This window comes from Gadus morhua, chromosome 15, assembly GCF_902167405.1.
Source record: "Gadus morhua chromosome 15, gadMor3.0, whole genome shotgun sequence".
Classification (NCBI taxonomy): domain Eukaryota; kingdom Metazoa; phylum Chordata; class Actinopteri; order Gadiformes; family Gadidae; genus Gadus; species Gadus morhua.
The window spans coordinates 4,156,537-4,174,140 of record NC_044062.1 but is presented as its reverse complement, the minus strand read 5'-3'; the positions used below and the strand labels follow the sequence as shown (position 1 = coordinate 4,174,140).

General features: G+C 48.2%; 1 protein-coding gene across 4 annotated transcripts; it reads right to left on the bottom strand.

Moving 5' to 3' along the window:
- Positions 1-5: 5 nt before the first annotated feature.
- Positions 6-16,644, bottom strand: fam135a (family with sequence similarity 135 member A). 4 transcript variants are annotated; one of them, XM_030378544.1, is made up of 21 exons: positions 16,359-16,644; positions 14,408-14,536; positions 13,275-13,354; positions 12,087-12,226; positions 11,608-11,678; positions 11,315-11,488; positions 11,074-11,200; positions 9,633-9,786; positions 8,849-8,926; positions 8,311-8,360; positions 7,812-7,970; positions 7,374-7,447; positions 7,086-7,240; positions 4,301-6,356; positions 3,605-3,765; positions 3,053-3,144; positions 2,821-2,918; positions 2,294-2,445; positions 1,872-1,982; positions 1,640-1,753; positions 6-1,245 (listed from the first exon to the last, which is right to left on the bottom strand). In XM_030378544.1, exons 2-21 carry the CDS (start codon positions 14,482-14,484, stop codon positions 1,040-1,042), a joined length of 4,329 nt encoding a protein of 1,442 aa, XP_030234404.1. In that variant the 5' UTR covers positions 14,485-14,536; positions 16,359-16,644; the 3' UTR covers positions 6-1,039. The 4 variants fall into 4 exon arrangements, with proteins under 4 accessions (XP_030234404.1, XP_030234405.1, XP_030234406.1 ...); XM_030378545.1 differs by having other exon boundaries at positions 7,812-7,967; XM_030378546.1 differs by lacking the exon at positions 8,849-8,926.
- Between the last annotated feature and the right edge of the window lie 960 nt (positions 16,645-17,604).

The following is a 17,604-nucleotide window of genomic DNA, read 5'->3' as shown; positions in this document are numbered from 1 at the left end:
TACAGTGAATTCTTAATAATATGCATATTTAATGTCAAGGGTTGTTGATGATACATATATGAACTAATTACCAAGAAACATCATTTTTTTTAAATTCAATACCTTCCAATTCAAAACAACATAAATAATACCCAAATGATACTAACCGAATACTTTCAATTACTCAATACATTTAAATAACCAACATGTGCTTTTTTCCCCTCACTTAGGACCAATGCTTGCAACCCCCTGTAAAAAACAAAGACAAACTGTTGATTTTTAGGCAAAGCTTACACCTCCCAACACCAGGTTGGACGACTGTGCAGAATCCAGCAATGGCAACGAACGTGAAATAGTAGAACACCAATGCCACTGCCAGGTTAACTTTAAAAACTATGTTACACGATGATATAGTTGATATAAAAAAGTAAAATATTACAAATGATCATTCTCAGTACAAAATCTTGTAAAATGCAATTGTGGTGCAAATGAACGCAGAGTGTTGTTAAAATCTGTGGAAAAAGACGTTGATGCAAAGATGTGCGGATTTCTACTTGGAACGCTTTACCAAAAACATCCATTTCAATTGTAGCAGCTATATTTCCAGTTCAGCACCAAAATTAAAATGTCGGTATGGAAGTCGGTGAAGTCCACAAAATAATACATAAATAACACAGTTAAAATATACCATGTGATGTTTGAAATGACCTGCCGACCAAACCCCGCCCCTAACCCTTAATTCATCCCAACAAAAAACAACAAGAATCCTGCAAAACAACTGGCAGTAAAAAGAAATACAGAATGGCAAACTCCATATTTACCAATTAAAACATGGGAAAATAAAGACACTTTAATAAAAAGTAATTAGTTACGCGACACATGAGAATGTGATGCCCATTTTGTTCGAAGTGTCTTCCGAAGGGAAGTATATGCATATACAAAAAAAAGAAAAGAAAATAACACGTTAAAGAAGACCAGAATCAAGCAGAGGCACCAACTCAAAGTTCCTGTTGGTAGAATTCCCCCCCTTCTCGCCACAGTCACGTGACCGATTGCTCCTCTACTGAAAGAACTTGAGGCCCACGACCAGGAAGAACTTCTCCAGGAAGATCTCAGAGTCCAACACTGCGATGTGGGCGGCTCGACCAATCAGGGAGTTGGCCGTGTTGGGCAGGGCGTGGATGACATCATAGCGCACCAGGTTGCACTCTTTGTTCTGAAGCACGGGCAGCAGCAGGTTCTCGATCATCTCCGCGTACACAGAACCTATGGCGGCGGGGCGGAGAACACAAGGCAGAACCATTGATTGTCCTGTGATTCATTGTGTGTCAGAGAGGAGTGGAATACAATACAATACAGCACATGCCGTTTGATGGCTGCAACTATCAGTCTGAGGAAGGGGGACTTTTTATAATTGGGGAAGTGGGAATGCATGAAGGAACAGGGTGTCAAGAGTCGATTGTAGAACCAAAACAGAATATACTAAATCTCTAATGCAACTGTACAATAACTACCAAACGCACTGCAAGCATCCTGCTCTAGCATGCCATTGCATCAGTATTCCAGTACGACACGTTAAGACATGCACCTGCATAATCATTTCATATTGAAGAATGCACACACACACACAAACATGCACACAAGCTGTGCTCTGACTCACCTGTCTGTTTGTCCTTGAGTGCGGTTTTGCACATCTCTATGCGAGCAGAATGATATGGAACGTAGCGGTCCTGCAGAGAGCCCACCAGCACCACGTTCTTGAAGAACTGCAGACCTGTACCGGGAAGAACTCATTGGTATCGATTTGCTGATTGCCCTTTTTTTTTTTGGCGTTAAATCCGATGTCAACTGCTCAGAAGCCCCAGAGGGACAGAGTTCAACGCTGAGCCTACCAGACTTCTTGCTGAGCTTGTAGAGGAAAGTCTGCCGGGGGTCCGAGTGGTCCCGGCAGGTCAGCTGCAGGAGAGAACCGGACTTTTTCCACTTCTGCATGAACCATAGGCCTGAGATGGAGCATAGTTAAAACAGAAAAGCAATAATAAGTACAATCACAATATAAAAATAATGAATGCATGTCTTTCACATATCACACTCCATCCATCTTCTCTATTAATTTATTCCAATGAATAATTGATGGGCTGTGAAGTTTTGATGCTGATTAACCATAACAAGCCATATCAAAATCGAGTCTAGGCGGGAGCGTCCAGTTCCATCTTAAAGCCTACCCTTTGGACTGTACCAACTGGTAGGCTTAAAAGGGGCCCTTTAATGAATGAATCAGGCGGAGATGAACTCCATGGATGCGGCTACTCACCGGTGTTGACCAGGGCCGAGCTGTTGTACAAGGTGCCCAGGTGAGGTCCGGACAGGGACAGGAAGGTGTGCAGTTTGCTCAGGTAACACTTGAACCTGGGCCTGGTCAGCACCGACCGCACAATCAGGTTCCCCAAGGAGTGGCCCACGAAGCTGGAACACAACAAACACAACAACATGACGATTGCAAACAAATGTTAAATAACGAAAGCACAAAGAGTTTGGCAACTGGGTTTGGCAAAAACAGAATCTTGCATATCAACATGCGGTGTGTGTCATGTATTGAAATGTAAGAAAACGTGTGCATGGAATTGTGTGATTTAACATCTGCCACCAGGGGGCATTGTTTACAGATATATTTACAAGACGGGTATGGTTAAAAAAAAAAGAAAGAAAATCAGCAATAGGAAAAAAAAAAAAAAAAAACGGTACTACGCTACAAAAAAAGGAAATGTGTTATTTTCAGACGACTGCTGTTCAATGTTAGAATTTGGCGAGGTTTTCATGGAAATCAATAGCAGCGCTCACCTTATTTTTGACACTGTGAGATTATATAACTGGATGTACTGGACTATTTCATCCAGCAACCGGTCTGTCATGGACTCAAAGTCAGCAAAGGTGTCATTCTGTGGAAGTACAGATTTAGCGGAAGAAAAACGGAAGAAGCAAACATGAACGAAAACCTGCGGAGGAGCACATCGTCACAGCCCACGCAGAAATAAGAACCAGCAGGTGTCTCCTCTGAGGCCGGCCTCGTTACCTGGTTCCTCTCAGACATCAGGAAGTCGATCCGGCACCCCGGCAGCCCCAGCTCCAGGTAAGTCTTCACTAGTCTCAGGTCGGCACTGTTGCCTGCGCACACACACACACACCGGATAGAAGTCAGCGTTAGACTGGGTACCCCCAGCCCGTTCTGCCGGCGATTTGAATTCGCCTTTGCAGAAGGGTCTGGAGAAGAGCAACACATTTCTTTCTGCTTCCGATACGCTTTCACGGGGAGCCAATCACCAAGCTGGCTTCTCCCCCTGATGCGCTATAGGCTGGTTTAAGACAACGACGACAGGGAAGCGACGGCAAGCAGCCAATCGCGTACAGAGTCAGTTGAACTAGGCCCGTTGATCACGCCTCTTGTGCTGAAGAAAATGACAGAAGCCTCCCAAGACCAAGCTCAATCGTAGATTGAGCTTGGTCTGGGGAGGCTGCGGTCATTTGCTTGGTCTGGCAGTAGCCAGGCTACGTCAATGTCGCACTCGCACTGGCCTCCCGAGGTAGAAGGTGCAGAGAGTCCAAAAAAAGGGGGGAGTGCTCCTACCGTCCAGGCCGTGGACGCAGACGATGAGGTGGATGCCCTCGTCGCAGCTCTCGTCCTCCTCCAGGCTGAAGTAGGGCACGGTGGACGCCAGCTGGGGGATCTCGCTGTACAGGAAGCCGGGTAACCTCAGCTGCTTCATGTCCTCCTTGGCTTTGATGAAGCTATCGCGAAAAAGAACAAAGGGCGACAGTCGTACATCCGAGTGGTTCGTACGTCCGAGCAAACCCACAGTGGTACGACCCGGGGAAAAAAGGAGAAATAGTGCAGGGGGAAAATGGAGCAGGGGAATTATAGGAGAGGGTCTCTGGGAGGCAGAGAGGGGATCGAACGGCTGATGGGGAGAAGGAGATCTGAACTGTATCTCCCCTTTTCCATCATGGGAAACGTGACCGGGGGGGTGGAAGGGGGGGGCGGTTACAGTCACACTAGGGATGTTACCACGCCGTCTTTCCTGGGCATTTTCCAATATATTTTTTACGGCACAATAAACACTTTATAAAAAAGGTATTTTGCAGTGTCATACATTTTGGTTCACATTTAAGGACAGCTAACTTTTATGTGAACTGCAATATATTTATGGATTAAATCAAATTTGCACCACATCGTCACTTACCTTATTACGGTCTGTATTATTGTGTTTTGGTGAGCTGCTGGAGCCCCTTTATTTCCCCCGGGTGAGGTGCATCTTTTACTCACGCTTTCATCTGGGCTGCGGGGGCGCTCTGGTACCAGTGCAGGCTGGAGGAGGCCGACACCGAGGCACCGCCCGCCCGCCCGCGGCCGCTGCTGCCGCCGCCGCCGCGGCCGGCCGGCGCGGGGAGACTCGGGCAGATGGGGGCCTGCTCCATCTCCTGGGGCTCCTGGAGGTAGCCCATCCTCAGCTGCTCCAGCAGGAGGCGCGTCTCCTGGGTGACGGCGCCGATCTCCGTCCTCCTCTCCTCCTCCTCCTCCTCCGCCGTGGCGACCCCGTTGGCGAAGCCGTACCCGTCCCCCTCCTCGTAGAAGCCGTTCTGGATACTCTCGTGCTCCTCTTCGTCGTCGTCGTCGTCCTCCTCCTCCTCCTCGTTGTTGTTGACCACGGCTTCACAGCCGTCTCCAGCGCTGCGTGTGGCGGCGGCGGCGGGGGGGGCGGGCGCCGTCTGGACGCCCAGCGTGGCGCCCGACGTCTCCAGGGGGCTGATCTCCGACACGTCGGTGCTGGAGCGCGAGCCGAAGTAGTTCTCCACCAGGCCGCGCTTCACCGCGTCCGTGCTGCTGGTGGTGGTGGTGGTGGCCGAGGCGCTGGAGGGGCAGGCCGCGGGCGGGGGGGGGGCGCCCTCTCTGGCCGGCCCGGGCCCCGGCTCCAAGTCGACGTCGACGGAGCCGGGGTCCAGGTCTCCCGGCTCGGGGGCGACGGTCGCCGGGGGAGAAGCGCCGGAGCCCAGGGGGCGTTGCGCCGCTGGGGGCAGGGGGCAACGCAGCGCCGAGGCGACGGCGGGTCGGCTGGCGCCGTCCCCGGAGAAGGCCACGCTCTGCTCCTGCACCACGACGCTGGGCTTCCTCCCCAACACCTCGGGCCCCGGGGGGCCTCTGGCGCAGCCCTCCTCGCCGCCGTCGTCGTCGTCTGAGGGCAGGGAGTTGATGGACGTCAGCGAGGACTGCGCTCCCCTGACCGCCCCGGCGCCTTCTGGGAAAAGCCCCCCCGGCCCCACGCTGGTCCTCTGGGCAGGGTCCGGCGCGGGGCTCATGATGACCCCCTGGGGGCCCCCTTCGGCGTCGACCGCCGCCAGCCCAGAACAACCCAGGACGCCCTGGGCCTGGAGGGCGGCCAGGGAGCAGGGCTCACTGTCGATGCCCGAGTCCGACAGGCGCTTGGAGGCGTACGGGAGTCCGCCGTCCGGGAGACGGATGCAGTCGCCCTGGACCTGCAGCTGGACCGACGGCCCGGAGCGAGCCGGCCGCACCGAGAGGCTCGTCTGGGGGGTCTCGGGGAAGGCTCCGCTGGGGGCGTGCCCGGCGGACCAGTGGGGGAGCAGAAGCGTCACTTTGTCCCCCTGGAACGGGTCGTTGCCGCTGGGCTTCACCTCGATGTGCCGAACCCCCGCGGGCTTCTGCGGCGGGTTCTGGACCTGGGTGGGGGCCCCGGGTCCGGGCTCGGGCCTCTGTCGCGCGTCGGCGCCGGCGAGGTTCTTCAAGTAGCCTTTCTGGTAGGCGGCGGCGGCGGCCAGGCTGTCCTCCACCAGCGCGTCGTAGGCACTCTGTCCGGGGTCCGTCGCCATGGCAGCGGCGCAACTGCTCCCCAGGGCGCTGTTCGCCGCAGTCCTCGAGTGGGCGCCCGTGTCCCCCGTCGTCGTGCCGTCGCGGTCGCTCTCCGGATTGGTCGGCGCCTCCCCCCCCTTGGGCCTGGCGGCGGCGGCGGCGGCGGCGGCGGGGTCCGCGGCGTACGGCGCCTGCAGGTTCTTGTAGCCCACCAGGACCACGGAGTCCTTGGAGCCCTGGCGGATGAGCTTCTTCGTGGTGCTCTCCGTCTTGGAGTTCCTCTTCAGCTTCACAGACTTGCCCTTGGACTTGGGCGGGGGCTCACAGCTGTCCGGCCAGGTGGTGTCCATGGGGGCGTGGCCCGTGTCGCAGGCGGGGGGAGGGAAGGTGGGGGACACGGCTGCAGACGCCGCGGAGGCCCCTCCGCCGTCCTTTGAGGTGGACCGGTCCGCCCTTCCGCCGGAGACGGAGCCCCTCCGCGTGCCGGGCATGCCCAGCCAGGGCCCGTCGCGGTCTGGAGGAGGAGGAGGAAGAGGAAGAGGAAGATGAGGAAGAGGAAGAGGAAGAAGATGAGGGAGGAGGAGGAGGAGCAGACGAAAAAGAAGAAGATGAGGGAGGAGGAGGAGGAGCAGACAAAGAAGAAGAAGATGAGGGAGGAGAAGAAGAAGAAGAAGAAGAAGAAGAAGAAGAAGAAGAAGGAGGAGGAGCAGACAAAGAAGAGGAATAAGGAGGAGGAGGAGGATCAGACAAAGAAGAAGAAGAAGAAGGAGGAGGAGCAGACAAAGAAGATAAAGAAGGAGGAGGAGCAGACAAAGAAGAGGAAGAAAGAGGAGGAGGATCAGACAAAGAAGAAGAAGAAGAAGAAGCAGACAAAGAAGAAGGAAAAGGAGGATGAGGAGCAGACAAAGAAGAAGAAGAAGACAAAGAAGAGGAAGAAGGAGGATGAGGAGGATCATACAAAGAAGAAGAAGAAGAAGAAGAAGAAGAAGAAGAAGCAGCAGACAAAGAGGAAGGAGAAGGAGCAGACAAAGAGGAAGAAGAAGAAGTTTATGCAATCTCTTATTTTTTTATCAAATCAATCTTCGTTTGAATGATCCGATATGATTCATGTGTGCGGGTCAATTCTTGTTGTAAACATTTGTACGTTTTATTATGCACCAGGTTAGAGGGTTCCTTCTACAATTTATTATTCGAGTCGGGAAATCAATGGAGTTGAACGACATTAGGATGTTACGTGTCTGACCTTCCGTGATGGAATCCAGATATCGGTCCTCGAAGATGATTGGCAGGGAACTGACGTCGCCATCCAAGTCGGCGCACTCAACAGGAAGTGGTGGCAAGGAGAGGAAGTAGCTTGAACTTTTGATAGCGTTTGTCATCTGCTGGTGGCTGTGAGCACTGAGGGGGGGGGGGGGAGACGGAGAAGAGGGAGGGGGCCAGACCAGTTCATGGTTATCAACATCTGTAGACACTTCGATACCAGTACAGGCTTGTCAAGGGGCGGGATGAGGGTTTTGACAGCACAACTCACTGTAGTTCTTGGTAGGCCAACGCAGTTTGTCGTGGATGTTCAAGGCAAAAGAAAGCCTCGGCAAACCGCCTAACCTGCAGACAAAGCATCGCAGAATGTTAAAAATGCCGAGACAAAAGATAAATTTGGCCAGCTTCACAGCTTGCCCCGGGATTGACGGTAATCAAGACAAAGAAGCGAGGCCTTGAATGGGGACAACATTTTTGTGTGTAATGTGTGCGTGCGTGCGTGCGTTAGTGTGTGTGTGTTAGTGTAGATCATAGTGTGTGTGTGTGAGTGTAGTGTGTGTGTGGTAGTGTGTTAGTACGTGTTAGTACATGTGTGTGTGTTAGTGCGTGCGTGCGTGTTAGTGTGTGCGTGCGTGTGCGTGTGCGTGTCAGTGAAGAGTGCAGCGTGTGCGTGCGTGCGTGCATGCGTGCGTGCAGGAGTGGAGCTCACTCGGAGGGTGTGGTGCTCAGCGGCCAGTAGGGTCGACACGTGCTCCTGCAGGGACACCACCTCCAGGAACTGGCCCCAGAGAGCCATGAGCAGGGAGCAGAGCTGGGCCAGGTTCATGTTCACCAGCTCAGCCAGCTCGTCAGGGCTCTGCACCTTCTGCTGTTGGGGGGGGGGGGGGGGGGGGGGACGGAGACGGAGAAAAACCAAGAGAGAGAGCGAGAGAGTGAGGTTTATACGTAGGACATAACAGGAAACTATAATCATTATGGAGTGTAGTGGTTGTTAAGGTCAACAGTCCGGAGGGCTTCCCTTTAAAGACACAGTGCGGTAGTAAGTCCCTACTTATTATTAATCATGAAACAGGCCCCCGCACCCCCACTCAACTGCCTTTGCCTCATTAAAAAAGGGACCCAACCCGGAACGATTGAAAGCACTACAGAGACAAAACAACAGCAAAAACCACGAGAGACAAGACTGGTCGGCACACATCAGAACATACCTCTATTTGTTTACAAAGCTGAGCCAGGCGGGCCTCTATGTCAAGTTCCTCTACGGAGAGAAGAAGATCGTTACAGGGGGCAGTCTACCCACAACACACCCCCCCCCCCCCCCACCCCCCCATGATGAAGACATGAAGACACTGCTCTGGACGCCTGCACAAGCTATAGAAGTCCACAGTGCCAGAGGGGCGCCGTCCCATTGGCACAGATGAAGGACAGCGCACACGTATGAAGAGAGACAGACAGACAGACAGACAGACAGGCAAGGAGTAGACCCCAGGGCACGGGGCTCTCTGACCATCTTTGAACATGAAAAGGAAGGATGAGTTCATCCAGGCCACAGGAGCCAGTGACGAAAAAAGTTCAAGTATACGTTGTCGTTGGAAAATGGTAGGGGGGTCTACAGAAGAAGAGACTGACTGCTAACAAGGAGAAGGATACTTCAGAGTGTAGAGGAAAGGAAGGAAGGGAGGAAGGAAGGGAGGAGGAAATGGCAAAGGCAGCTTGAGTGGAGGAACCGCGAGGGTCTGAACGTACCTATGTAGACGTGCCTTTGGCTTCGGGGATAAGGTCTTCTGAGAACGCGCTCATATAGGACTTGCATGCTGGGTTTGGCTAGTGGGATTGCACATATAGGCATGTTTAACCTTCCTGCTGTTATCTTGAGACTCTGGGATGGATTAATCATGTCTGTCCAGTGTCCACGCACGTGGAATACATTTTAGTGAGCCGTCGAGGCGGTTAAGAGGTAGGGTGAGCAGTGCACTGGGGTGACATTGATTTAGCGTGCAGATTAATATTTAAGAATTTAATGTTTTAGACCTAGAATTGGATGTTGATTAGGATTAGTTCATCATAATTAGATCGTTGAGTTGGAATGGGTTAATTGGTGTGGAGGGCTACTGACAAGGGTCAAAACTGGTTAATGGATGGGGTTGAGAATACAATGACACTGATAATTAGCCACTTGACAACATCACATCAAATTGCATAGCATGGACAATCACAGCACAATTATGGAACTAATTACAAAATAAAGACAGCAAGTGCAATTTGCAAATGAATATGCAAAAAAAAAAAAACACTTTCTGACCATTAGTATTGCATTATTAAATTCATTGTTTGGAGGTTGATTTAACTAATTTACAAAAGCAGACGTATTTCTCAAACATGCTGGAATACACATCAAATATCCCAAATATCATTCTGCTGCATCACATTTAACCCCTGCTCTGCGAGAGCCTCCAGGCGTCATCCGACCACGGGGAAGGTAAGCTTCTGTGGCCCCGAGCGGGTCCCGACAGGGCCGAGTGCTTCCTACCTAGCTCCATGCGGTGGTTGGTGGGCAGGTTCTTGGTGAGGGAGGTGAAGCAGCCGAAGAGGCCCTGGTAGGCCAGCAGCAGGCTGGCACATAGACTATGGTGCAGACTGTGGGCGTGCTGCAGACAGTGCTCAGACACCAGGAATGTCCGGCCCTGTGGGTTGGGGGGGGGTTGACACGGTTAGTCCGGGTTGGGGGGGGGGGCGGAGGAAATGATATCTATTGCAAATATGTCGGCCTTGTTCACCTGGATGGGGTCACCTGCCGGTCATTTAATATGGGCGCTTTATTATTTTTTTTAACTAAATAAGACATATTAGAACAGATACAAGACAAGCTGTATCTGTTCTAATATTTTTAAATGACCTTTACGTCATTTTAACTACGGTCTGTAAATATTTTTTCCATCCAAAAAGATGCAAAGAACATTGGAGAACATCGGAATGAAAAACGAAACGCGTCGGCTTGTGTTTGAGGGTTTGTGTCCCTCTGCAACGCTGCGTCTTTACCACGCGAGCGCTACAAATCAAAACACCATTAGCCCGCCGTTCACTGCAATGTTTTCTTCTCCATTTTTCCACGCTGGAATGCTTTGTGGTTGATTCCACATCGATCCCCTTTAGCAAATGAAAAGTGGTCCGCGGGTTCATATTCCCGAGCTGCCCATTAGTCAGTACTCCAGAATGATGAGAGACATCGCCTCCGTTCTGCTCCGGTGAATCTCCGGAGCATTCAGCGGAGGCCCACTCATCTCAGTGCTCCCATGAGGCTAAATACCATCATGGCGGGCCCTAATCATTTTTCTGTCTATTTATCTGTCAGCAGCCTCACTCAGCGAGGTTGTTGGAAGTGTGTCAGCACTAACACTACTATTACTGTTACTACTACTAATACTACTACGAACTCAACAACAACCCAAGTTCCTACTGGTTCTGCTAGCAAGGCCTAAAAAATAAAAAAGTTTGGTTCCTGTTGGTTGTCAGTTGAGGTCATGGGTAGGTAGGGAATTTATTTTATTTTTTTATTATATTTTTCCAGCGCCAATGAATGATAGGTAGGTTGTTTTCATTTAAAAACGAGAAAATTCGCTCAACCTTGTACAGAATGAAGAGGGGCTGTACCAAAACGTAATAATAGTTTGAATCAAAAAAAAAATATATATTTTTTAAAGCTCATAAAATAATTTGGGTTGAACATAAATTGACAGGGTCGGTCGGAAACCAGAACCAAACAATTTTATTTTTTTTAGGCCCAAGTGCGACAGGTCTTGGTCTGCCACTTAATTATAGCCGGTGATACAACCAGACTTAGGTAGAAATGGGTACCCGGCTCATTTTAAATAGAGTCAGCTCGATTTAAATTGAGCAGTGAGTCTTTTTAAGAAAGCCACAGCTTACAGGGGCTTCTCAAGGAAGAGACCCCCCGTTTGATTTGGGCTTACGTCTGGAGACACCTGCTTCACGTAGCTGCTCCCGAACACAACGCTCTCCAGGTTGGGGATCACCGAGTCCTTGCTCTGTGCCGGAGCGTTGCGGTTCAGCCATGTGGTTTTCACCGGCCTTGGGAAACTAGGACAGACAGAAGGAGACCCAGGGTTTAGCAGGTAGACGAGAGCACACAGCGCGAGTGAGGGTCAAATGACATGGGGGTAGAGCGACGTCTCGTCGTCTGCGTTCACCCACCTGATCAACGGCTGGTGCAGGGCAACCAGGGAGGCGTGGATCGTCATGGAGATGACCGACAGGTGGAAGTAGTCGAACATAATGTTGACCTGCTGGTGGATGCCTTTCTGGAGGCTAAAGTGCAAACGAAGAACGCGACTGCTGATGCTCTGGAGAGAGCTCTGGTCCTCTGAACTACGGGCAGAGAGGAAAGGAATGATCAGGAAAGAGCACGGCCATCCCTCGAACCCTACCCTCTTCCATTATGGAAGAGGGTACATCATGAACATCATGAACATCATGGCAATGGATACCTGTAGTCCCCATCTGTGAAGAACAACTCCAGGACGATTTGGAAATCCATTTCATTGAGGGACTCCTCCACCTTATGATGGAACAATGGACAAATCTTATGCCAGTGAAAAGGGGTGTTCGTATGCCAGTGAGTGTCATTAGCCATTACAAGCAGTTTGAATCTCAAACGGCTGCCTTCTCCGGTTTTTAGGGACATGACAAGGGGTGCACTGTCCACCTAGATGTATGACGGATAGATAAGCAACATTTTCCACAGTCCACTTGGTAGGCTGGTAGACAGATCTATCAAGCATACATCTAGGTGGTCACTGGACACCACCAGTGAGGTCACTAAAAAGCAGGAAATGGTACATTTTTCAAACGGCTTGTAGCGGCTAATCACACTCCCACCTGGTGGCATAATATCACTCCTTTAAGAAATGAAAGCTGAGGATTGAAGAGGAAGCTGGAGCACCTCCTCTGCCCTTGCGATGCATACCTTCTTCTCGTCCAACAGCATCATGACTTTGAAGAGGAGAACGTCGTTCACCGCCACCTCCTCGTTCTTGTACAGGATCTGATAGGTCCTGCTGCTGATGACGTCCTCCTGGACTGAGGCTGGGAAGGCCAGATCGGAGCCTAGGCACCAGGGAACAAAGACAGGCGGACATGACTAACTAAGCCCTGGTTTAGCAGTCTTGGGAAACCCAACCTGTGGGTGGAACATTAGTTGGCACTTGGCACTGGATAAACCTCAAAATCAACATGATTGTATGCATAGGGAAGGATTACTCTTTATTTCAACCGTGTGTAAGCCACAGAGATACAATAAATAAATGTTATTTGCAGGGCTTAGTCACGTTTCCTTCTCTTGATCCAACTGGTGGCCATGGTGTGATTGTTCGTGGCGGCAGAGAAACAGACTTTGAGCTACTGAAGCAGCAGAGCTCACTTCCCACAAGGGGATGAGACGCGAGCACCAGGCCGCCGGGAAATGCGGAGAACAAGGACAGGCTTGTGAGATAAGGCCCAGAGGGCTCGCTGCCAATAGAACACCCTGAATAAAGCAACGCCGTGCCAATCACTGTCAACACCTTTCCTGTGCCATTAGGCAAGCGTTTAATACCGGGTTGATAGCAGCTCGGGTAAAACGAGGCGACGCGCGTGTTAATAATTGATCCTGTTTTTAACACAAAAGGGCCCTTACATGTTGGAACCCAAACATCCTTAATGAGAGGGAGGATTGTGGGACGCAGAAGATTTTTTTGGTGTTCCGTGAAAAGGAATGATCTGCACAACAACAGAACATCACGTTGGGGAAAACATTGGACAGGCTTATCGGTTTTTCTTTAGATGAGGCAACTAAATATGGAGGCGCGTAGGGATAGGATGCGATTAATCAATTTTTAATTTATTTTATTTTATGTTTTATAGAAAGGGCAGAACAGCTGAATACATATCTGATTATTTTAGTTTGGAACATTTTCTTTTTGACCATTTTGTGCATTTCTTTTAAGGCGACATTTTTTGAAAGTTCTCAAATACAAAGTTCTTTTTGGGAGAGACATGCTGAATAAACACATCATGTTTTCAAACTCAAAAATAATCGTGATTTCAATATTGACCAAATTAATCGTCATTATGATTTTTTCCACAATCGAGCAGCCCTAGAGGCGCGTGAACTAACCTGCCGGGTGGAGCAGACTGGCTTCTACTTTGTTAGGGACCCTGGGAGGGACCTTCATACTGGCCCGGATCTGGTAGAACCTACATGGAAAAAAAACAGGTCAACAGTAAACGTGAGAGCCGTTATCACACAGTGAAGCGCATTTCCGGAGCAGACCATTTCAGCTCGGCCGAGAACCCCGGGTAAGGCTATAGGAACGCGCAGGGCTGCGAGATAAAGCACTGTGGAAAGGCAACCTCCGTCTTTGATGAATAAGTAATACACGTTTTCTCTCACAGTCACTCATGTAGTAAACCTGATCTCCTGAAGCATTGATGAGCGCAGAGAGCTCGAATTAGCCCTCCACTACCGAGTTACTTTGTAGTGATAGCATACCCAGCCGCAATGTGGCATCAAGGTTAAACGCCCTGCTATGGCCTGGTCCTGTTTCTTTCTAGACCCTTTTTCTGTTGATACGGTGAACACATTGGGGGAACAATAAACTGGCATTGCCTGTCACGGCCTAATGCCACCGGCTCCTAGCCAACACAGCCCAACCAAAGAATACCTGACAAACATTGACAGAAGTGCAATATATTCATTTGACTCAACTAAATACATGAACAGCAAACGATGGGCGGGGGTAGGACCAGAACAGGAAACATGCCTATCCATTCCAGTCTGTACACCAACTAATTTCCTGTAAGACCGATTCATACCGAGGACACAAAGTAGCTGGTTGGACAAGTAAATGTCCCACACCCCAACTGAAACTGCAGTGTTGTTGACCCAAAAAAGAAGAGTAGCTTTGGTATTGTTTAACCTCCTCTAAAAACTTGCACCTATTTAAAACATCAAGTTCAAAGCGAAAGAGGCCAGATTTAATAGGGTCAGAAACAGTTACAAAAGAATCAGGTAAATATTTGTCTTCCAGTGGAATTGGCCAGACGGTGTGCAGGATGTGTACACACAGGTTGGATAGCTTTTACTCTCTTAGGGAAAACATATGGGAATACGAGTTTGTGTGTACTACCATCACCACAATTGAACATCATCCTTCACATTATCTCTGAAATGGCAAAATCTCACATGCACACCATGTTCAGAGAACACAGAGAAAACGAAAATGCAGCGAGGAGAAGCTGAATACTTGCCCTCTCTGGAACAGGTCCACATTGTAAAACTTGTGGAGCTCCACAGCAAACTCCACCGTGGCCTGGACTTCACTCATCTTGGTGTTATAGCCGGGGACGCCTTACATCATCGGGGACACACCTGGAGGCCTTTCAGGGGAATGTAAAGGTAAAAAAAAAGTACTTTGTTTGAACCAATGCTTTTCAGTTACCTTAAGAGCCTAATTTACGTTTTTGCACTTAGTGTAGAATTGAAACCCGGAAAAAGATTACCTATTTATATTGCGGTGGTTTAGAGATTAAGAATGAAGAAGTACACTAAAAGTAAAGCAACAAGTGCCTGTGTCACCATGCGCAACTTATGGGAATACAATGCTATATATTTTCTTAAAACCAATTGAACAATAAATTGTAGTGTTTAAGTATAACGTTGAATATCTTATACATTTCTAAAACACATTTTAGCCTATGGCACCTGACAGTCAATGAAGCCTAGTGAAGTTGAACAACTAATGCAAAAGGGCTGTAATAAAAGGCAACCCAACCAGCTTCAGTTTAAATAAATGATGGCTAGGCTTTAGATTGGTTGTCAAAAGCCATCGCCCGTGGCAACAAGCGCAGCTATTTGATCTTGACAAACACACAGACAATTTGGAGATGAACATGGAGATAGTTTTTCTCTCGCTTTCCTCCATTATAACATAACAAGTTAATTTCCCATGTATTGGATGAAATAAAGTTCTTATCTCAACTGTCATTAATGTGCATCAATAGGAACTTGCTAGATACATTTCTAGATTATCATCACCCGATTCCTTTTGAAACGCTGCATCTCAAAACGGAATATATAAATATCATAACATAAAATATGCATTGCAGGAGTATTTTTGACTATCGTTTTTTTTTACTTGACTAACCATACAGTGTGACTAAACAAAATAAACAGTAACATTACACATACATTCATGCACTGACTCATAACACTTGACCCACAGAAGCTTCTGACAGCATACGTTTTATGATTAGGACAACACTTGAAGTTGAAGACTGTCTACAGACATAAGTATAACGACCATTACTAGCCACAAAAAAACGGCATTGCATTGAAATAGACAATATACTTCAATTGCAACCCATGCTACAAGCGGGACTGTTACAGTGAACAATTACTGCGTTATCACCCCTATTTGGGTAGTAGTGTAGTGTGGTAGGATAAATACACAAGTACGCTGAGATTTCTGAATTCAAAAGGGTGGACATGAATATCATCGCATTAGAAACCCGGAAAAAGATGACCTATTTATATTGCGGTGGTTTGAAGATTAAGAATGAAGAAGTACACTAAAAGTAAACCAACATTGTGCATGCGTCACCATGCGCAAATGATGGTAATACAAATGCTATATATTTTATTAAAACCAAATGAACAATAGATTGTAGTGTTTAAGTACAACGTATCTTATAGATTTCTAATTAAAACACATTTTAGCCAATGGCACCTGACAGTCAATGAAGTCTAGTGAAGTTGAACAACTAATGCAAAAGGGCTGCAATAAAAAGCAAGCATCAAGCTGTTTTCCAGCAGTAACTATAATTGTATGGCTTTATAATGTTCGTGGACGAGAAACATTTCTGCCATCTCGTGAAAACTCTACATCGGGTAAACAAAGTTTAGGAAACGCGATGTTAACAGCATGGTGTGAGTTTGTATTGTATTTTGATCTGCTACAGTAGTGTAGACCAGGCTGAAGAAGTCCAGCCGGGACATGGGGTGACAAATCTGGGCTCGGGTCAGGTCGTAGAGGTATGGTATGGATGGACTTTAGCATACAATATAGAACCCCACCACAGTGGATCAACGATGGGATGACTACCGGCCTCATACCGGCTGACAACCGGCACATGTCAAACGAACCATTCACTAAACGTTTAGGCAAAACGCTGGGAAAAGAAGACAGCTAACGCTACTCACCATTGCATCGGTAAGTCACTTGGCTACAAAACATTAGCTGGCTAGCCAACGTTAGCTCCTGCTAACAGAGTCCTCTGGTCCTTTGCACTACGAGGCATTCGTAGAGCAAACCCTATGCGGACAATTCTACACGATCGTTTTCTTATTTTTGTATCTCCTACTTCGACCGTACATGTCTCTAATGTGTGCTGTTTGATACCAGCCAACAGAGCTAACCACTCTGTTGCAGACTGTCTGTGAGCTGCGGCTTCACTCCGTGGCTCCCCCGTCGGTCGCTCACTGCGTACTGGCGGTGGACATTTGACTGCGCATTTGCTGCGCATCTCCACAATTTAATGTGCACCAATAGAGAAAATAATCCAGGCTACGTCATTAGATGAGGGCTGCAAACAGCGCTCGACTATTGTTATTCTAAGGCTTTATTATTCGTTCTTTTCTTTTCTTTTTTTCTATGGAATAATACATAGAGGTTCACCTCATTCAAATTGCAGAAACAATATTACTAAAAATAATAGTTACATCTTAAAAAGTAATAAATTATTCAGCAGATTACTCCCATCCTTTGTTAAGAGCAAGGTTAAAACAACAGCTTTGGGAGGTTTGATGAATGAAGCTTTCATATCTATGCCTGTACGAAATGCATTATGGGAAATTACCTCAAAGTTCTTATCACCAGTTCTTCGCTAAACACATAAAGTAGACTACCCAGCAAGTTTGAACTTTTGTGCATTTTCTTATGTTGCCTTCTCAGTAAGCATATTACCGGTATACAGTCAGGTGGGATAATCAATGTCATGTTGCCTTATATTTATCCACCACCTCCACTGAGTTCACAGTGTCCAAACTCAGCCATATAATCATTCTTGATAGAAGGCAGTATAATGGTTAGCATATTTCGCTCAAACCCAAAAGAACATTGGGATTTTTTAACCCCAATGTCAACTGTCTCTGGAGGTAGCGATGTCTAACCTCTGCCTGTTCCTTGTATCTTAATTGCACTGTGAATCGCTTTGGATTAAGGCACCTGCTGATAGACTAAGTCAATTTAGTTTAATGTCCACCACCAATGCCTTAATAAGGATGATGTTGAATAGTAGAAGATCATCTTCATGAAGAACTAGGTATATTTATTATCCATACACTTATCTAAGCTAAGACTCTTCTTATATTCGTTTAGAGCACAAATGCTTTATAAATAACCTTATCTTTGGCATTATTTGAAGAATCATTCATTACCCCATAAAAT

What these genes read in the sequence shown, in the direction of transcription:
- fam135a (XM_030378544.1), bottom strand. Translation starts at nt 14,484, where the DNA reads ATGAGTGAAGTCCAGGCCACGGTGGAGTTTGCTGTGGAGCTCCACAAG. An exon ending in CAGTCTGCTCCACCCGGCAG is followed by an intron (nt 12,227 to 13,274) that starts GTTAGTTCACGC and finishes CCTGGTGCCTAG; the next exon opens with GCTCCGATCTGGCCTTCCCA. An exon ending in CTCACAGTGTCAAAAATAAG is followed by an intron (nt 2,446 to 2,820) that starts GTGAGCGCTGCT and finishes GTTGTGTTCCAG; the next exon opens with CTTCGTGGGCCACTCCTTGG.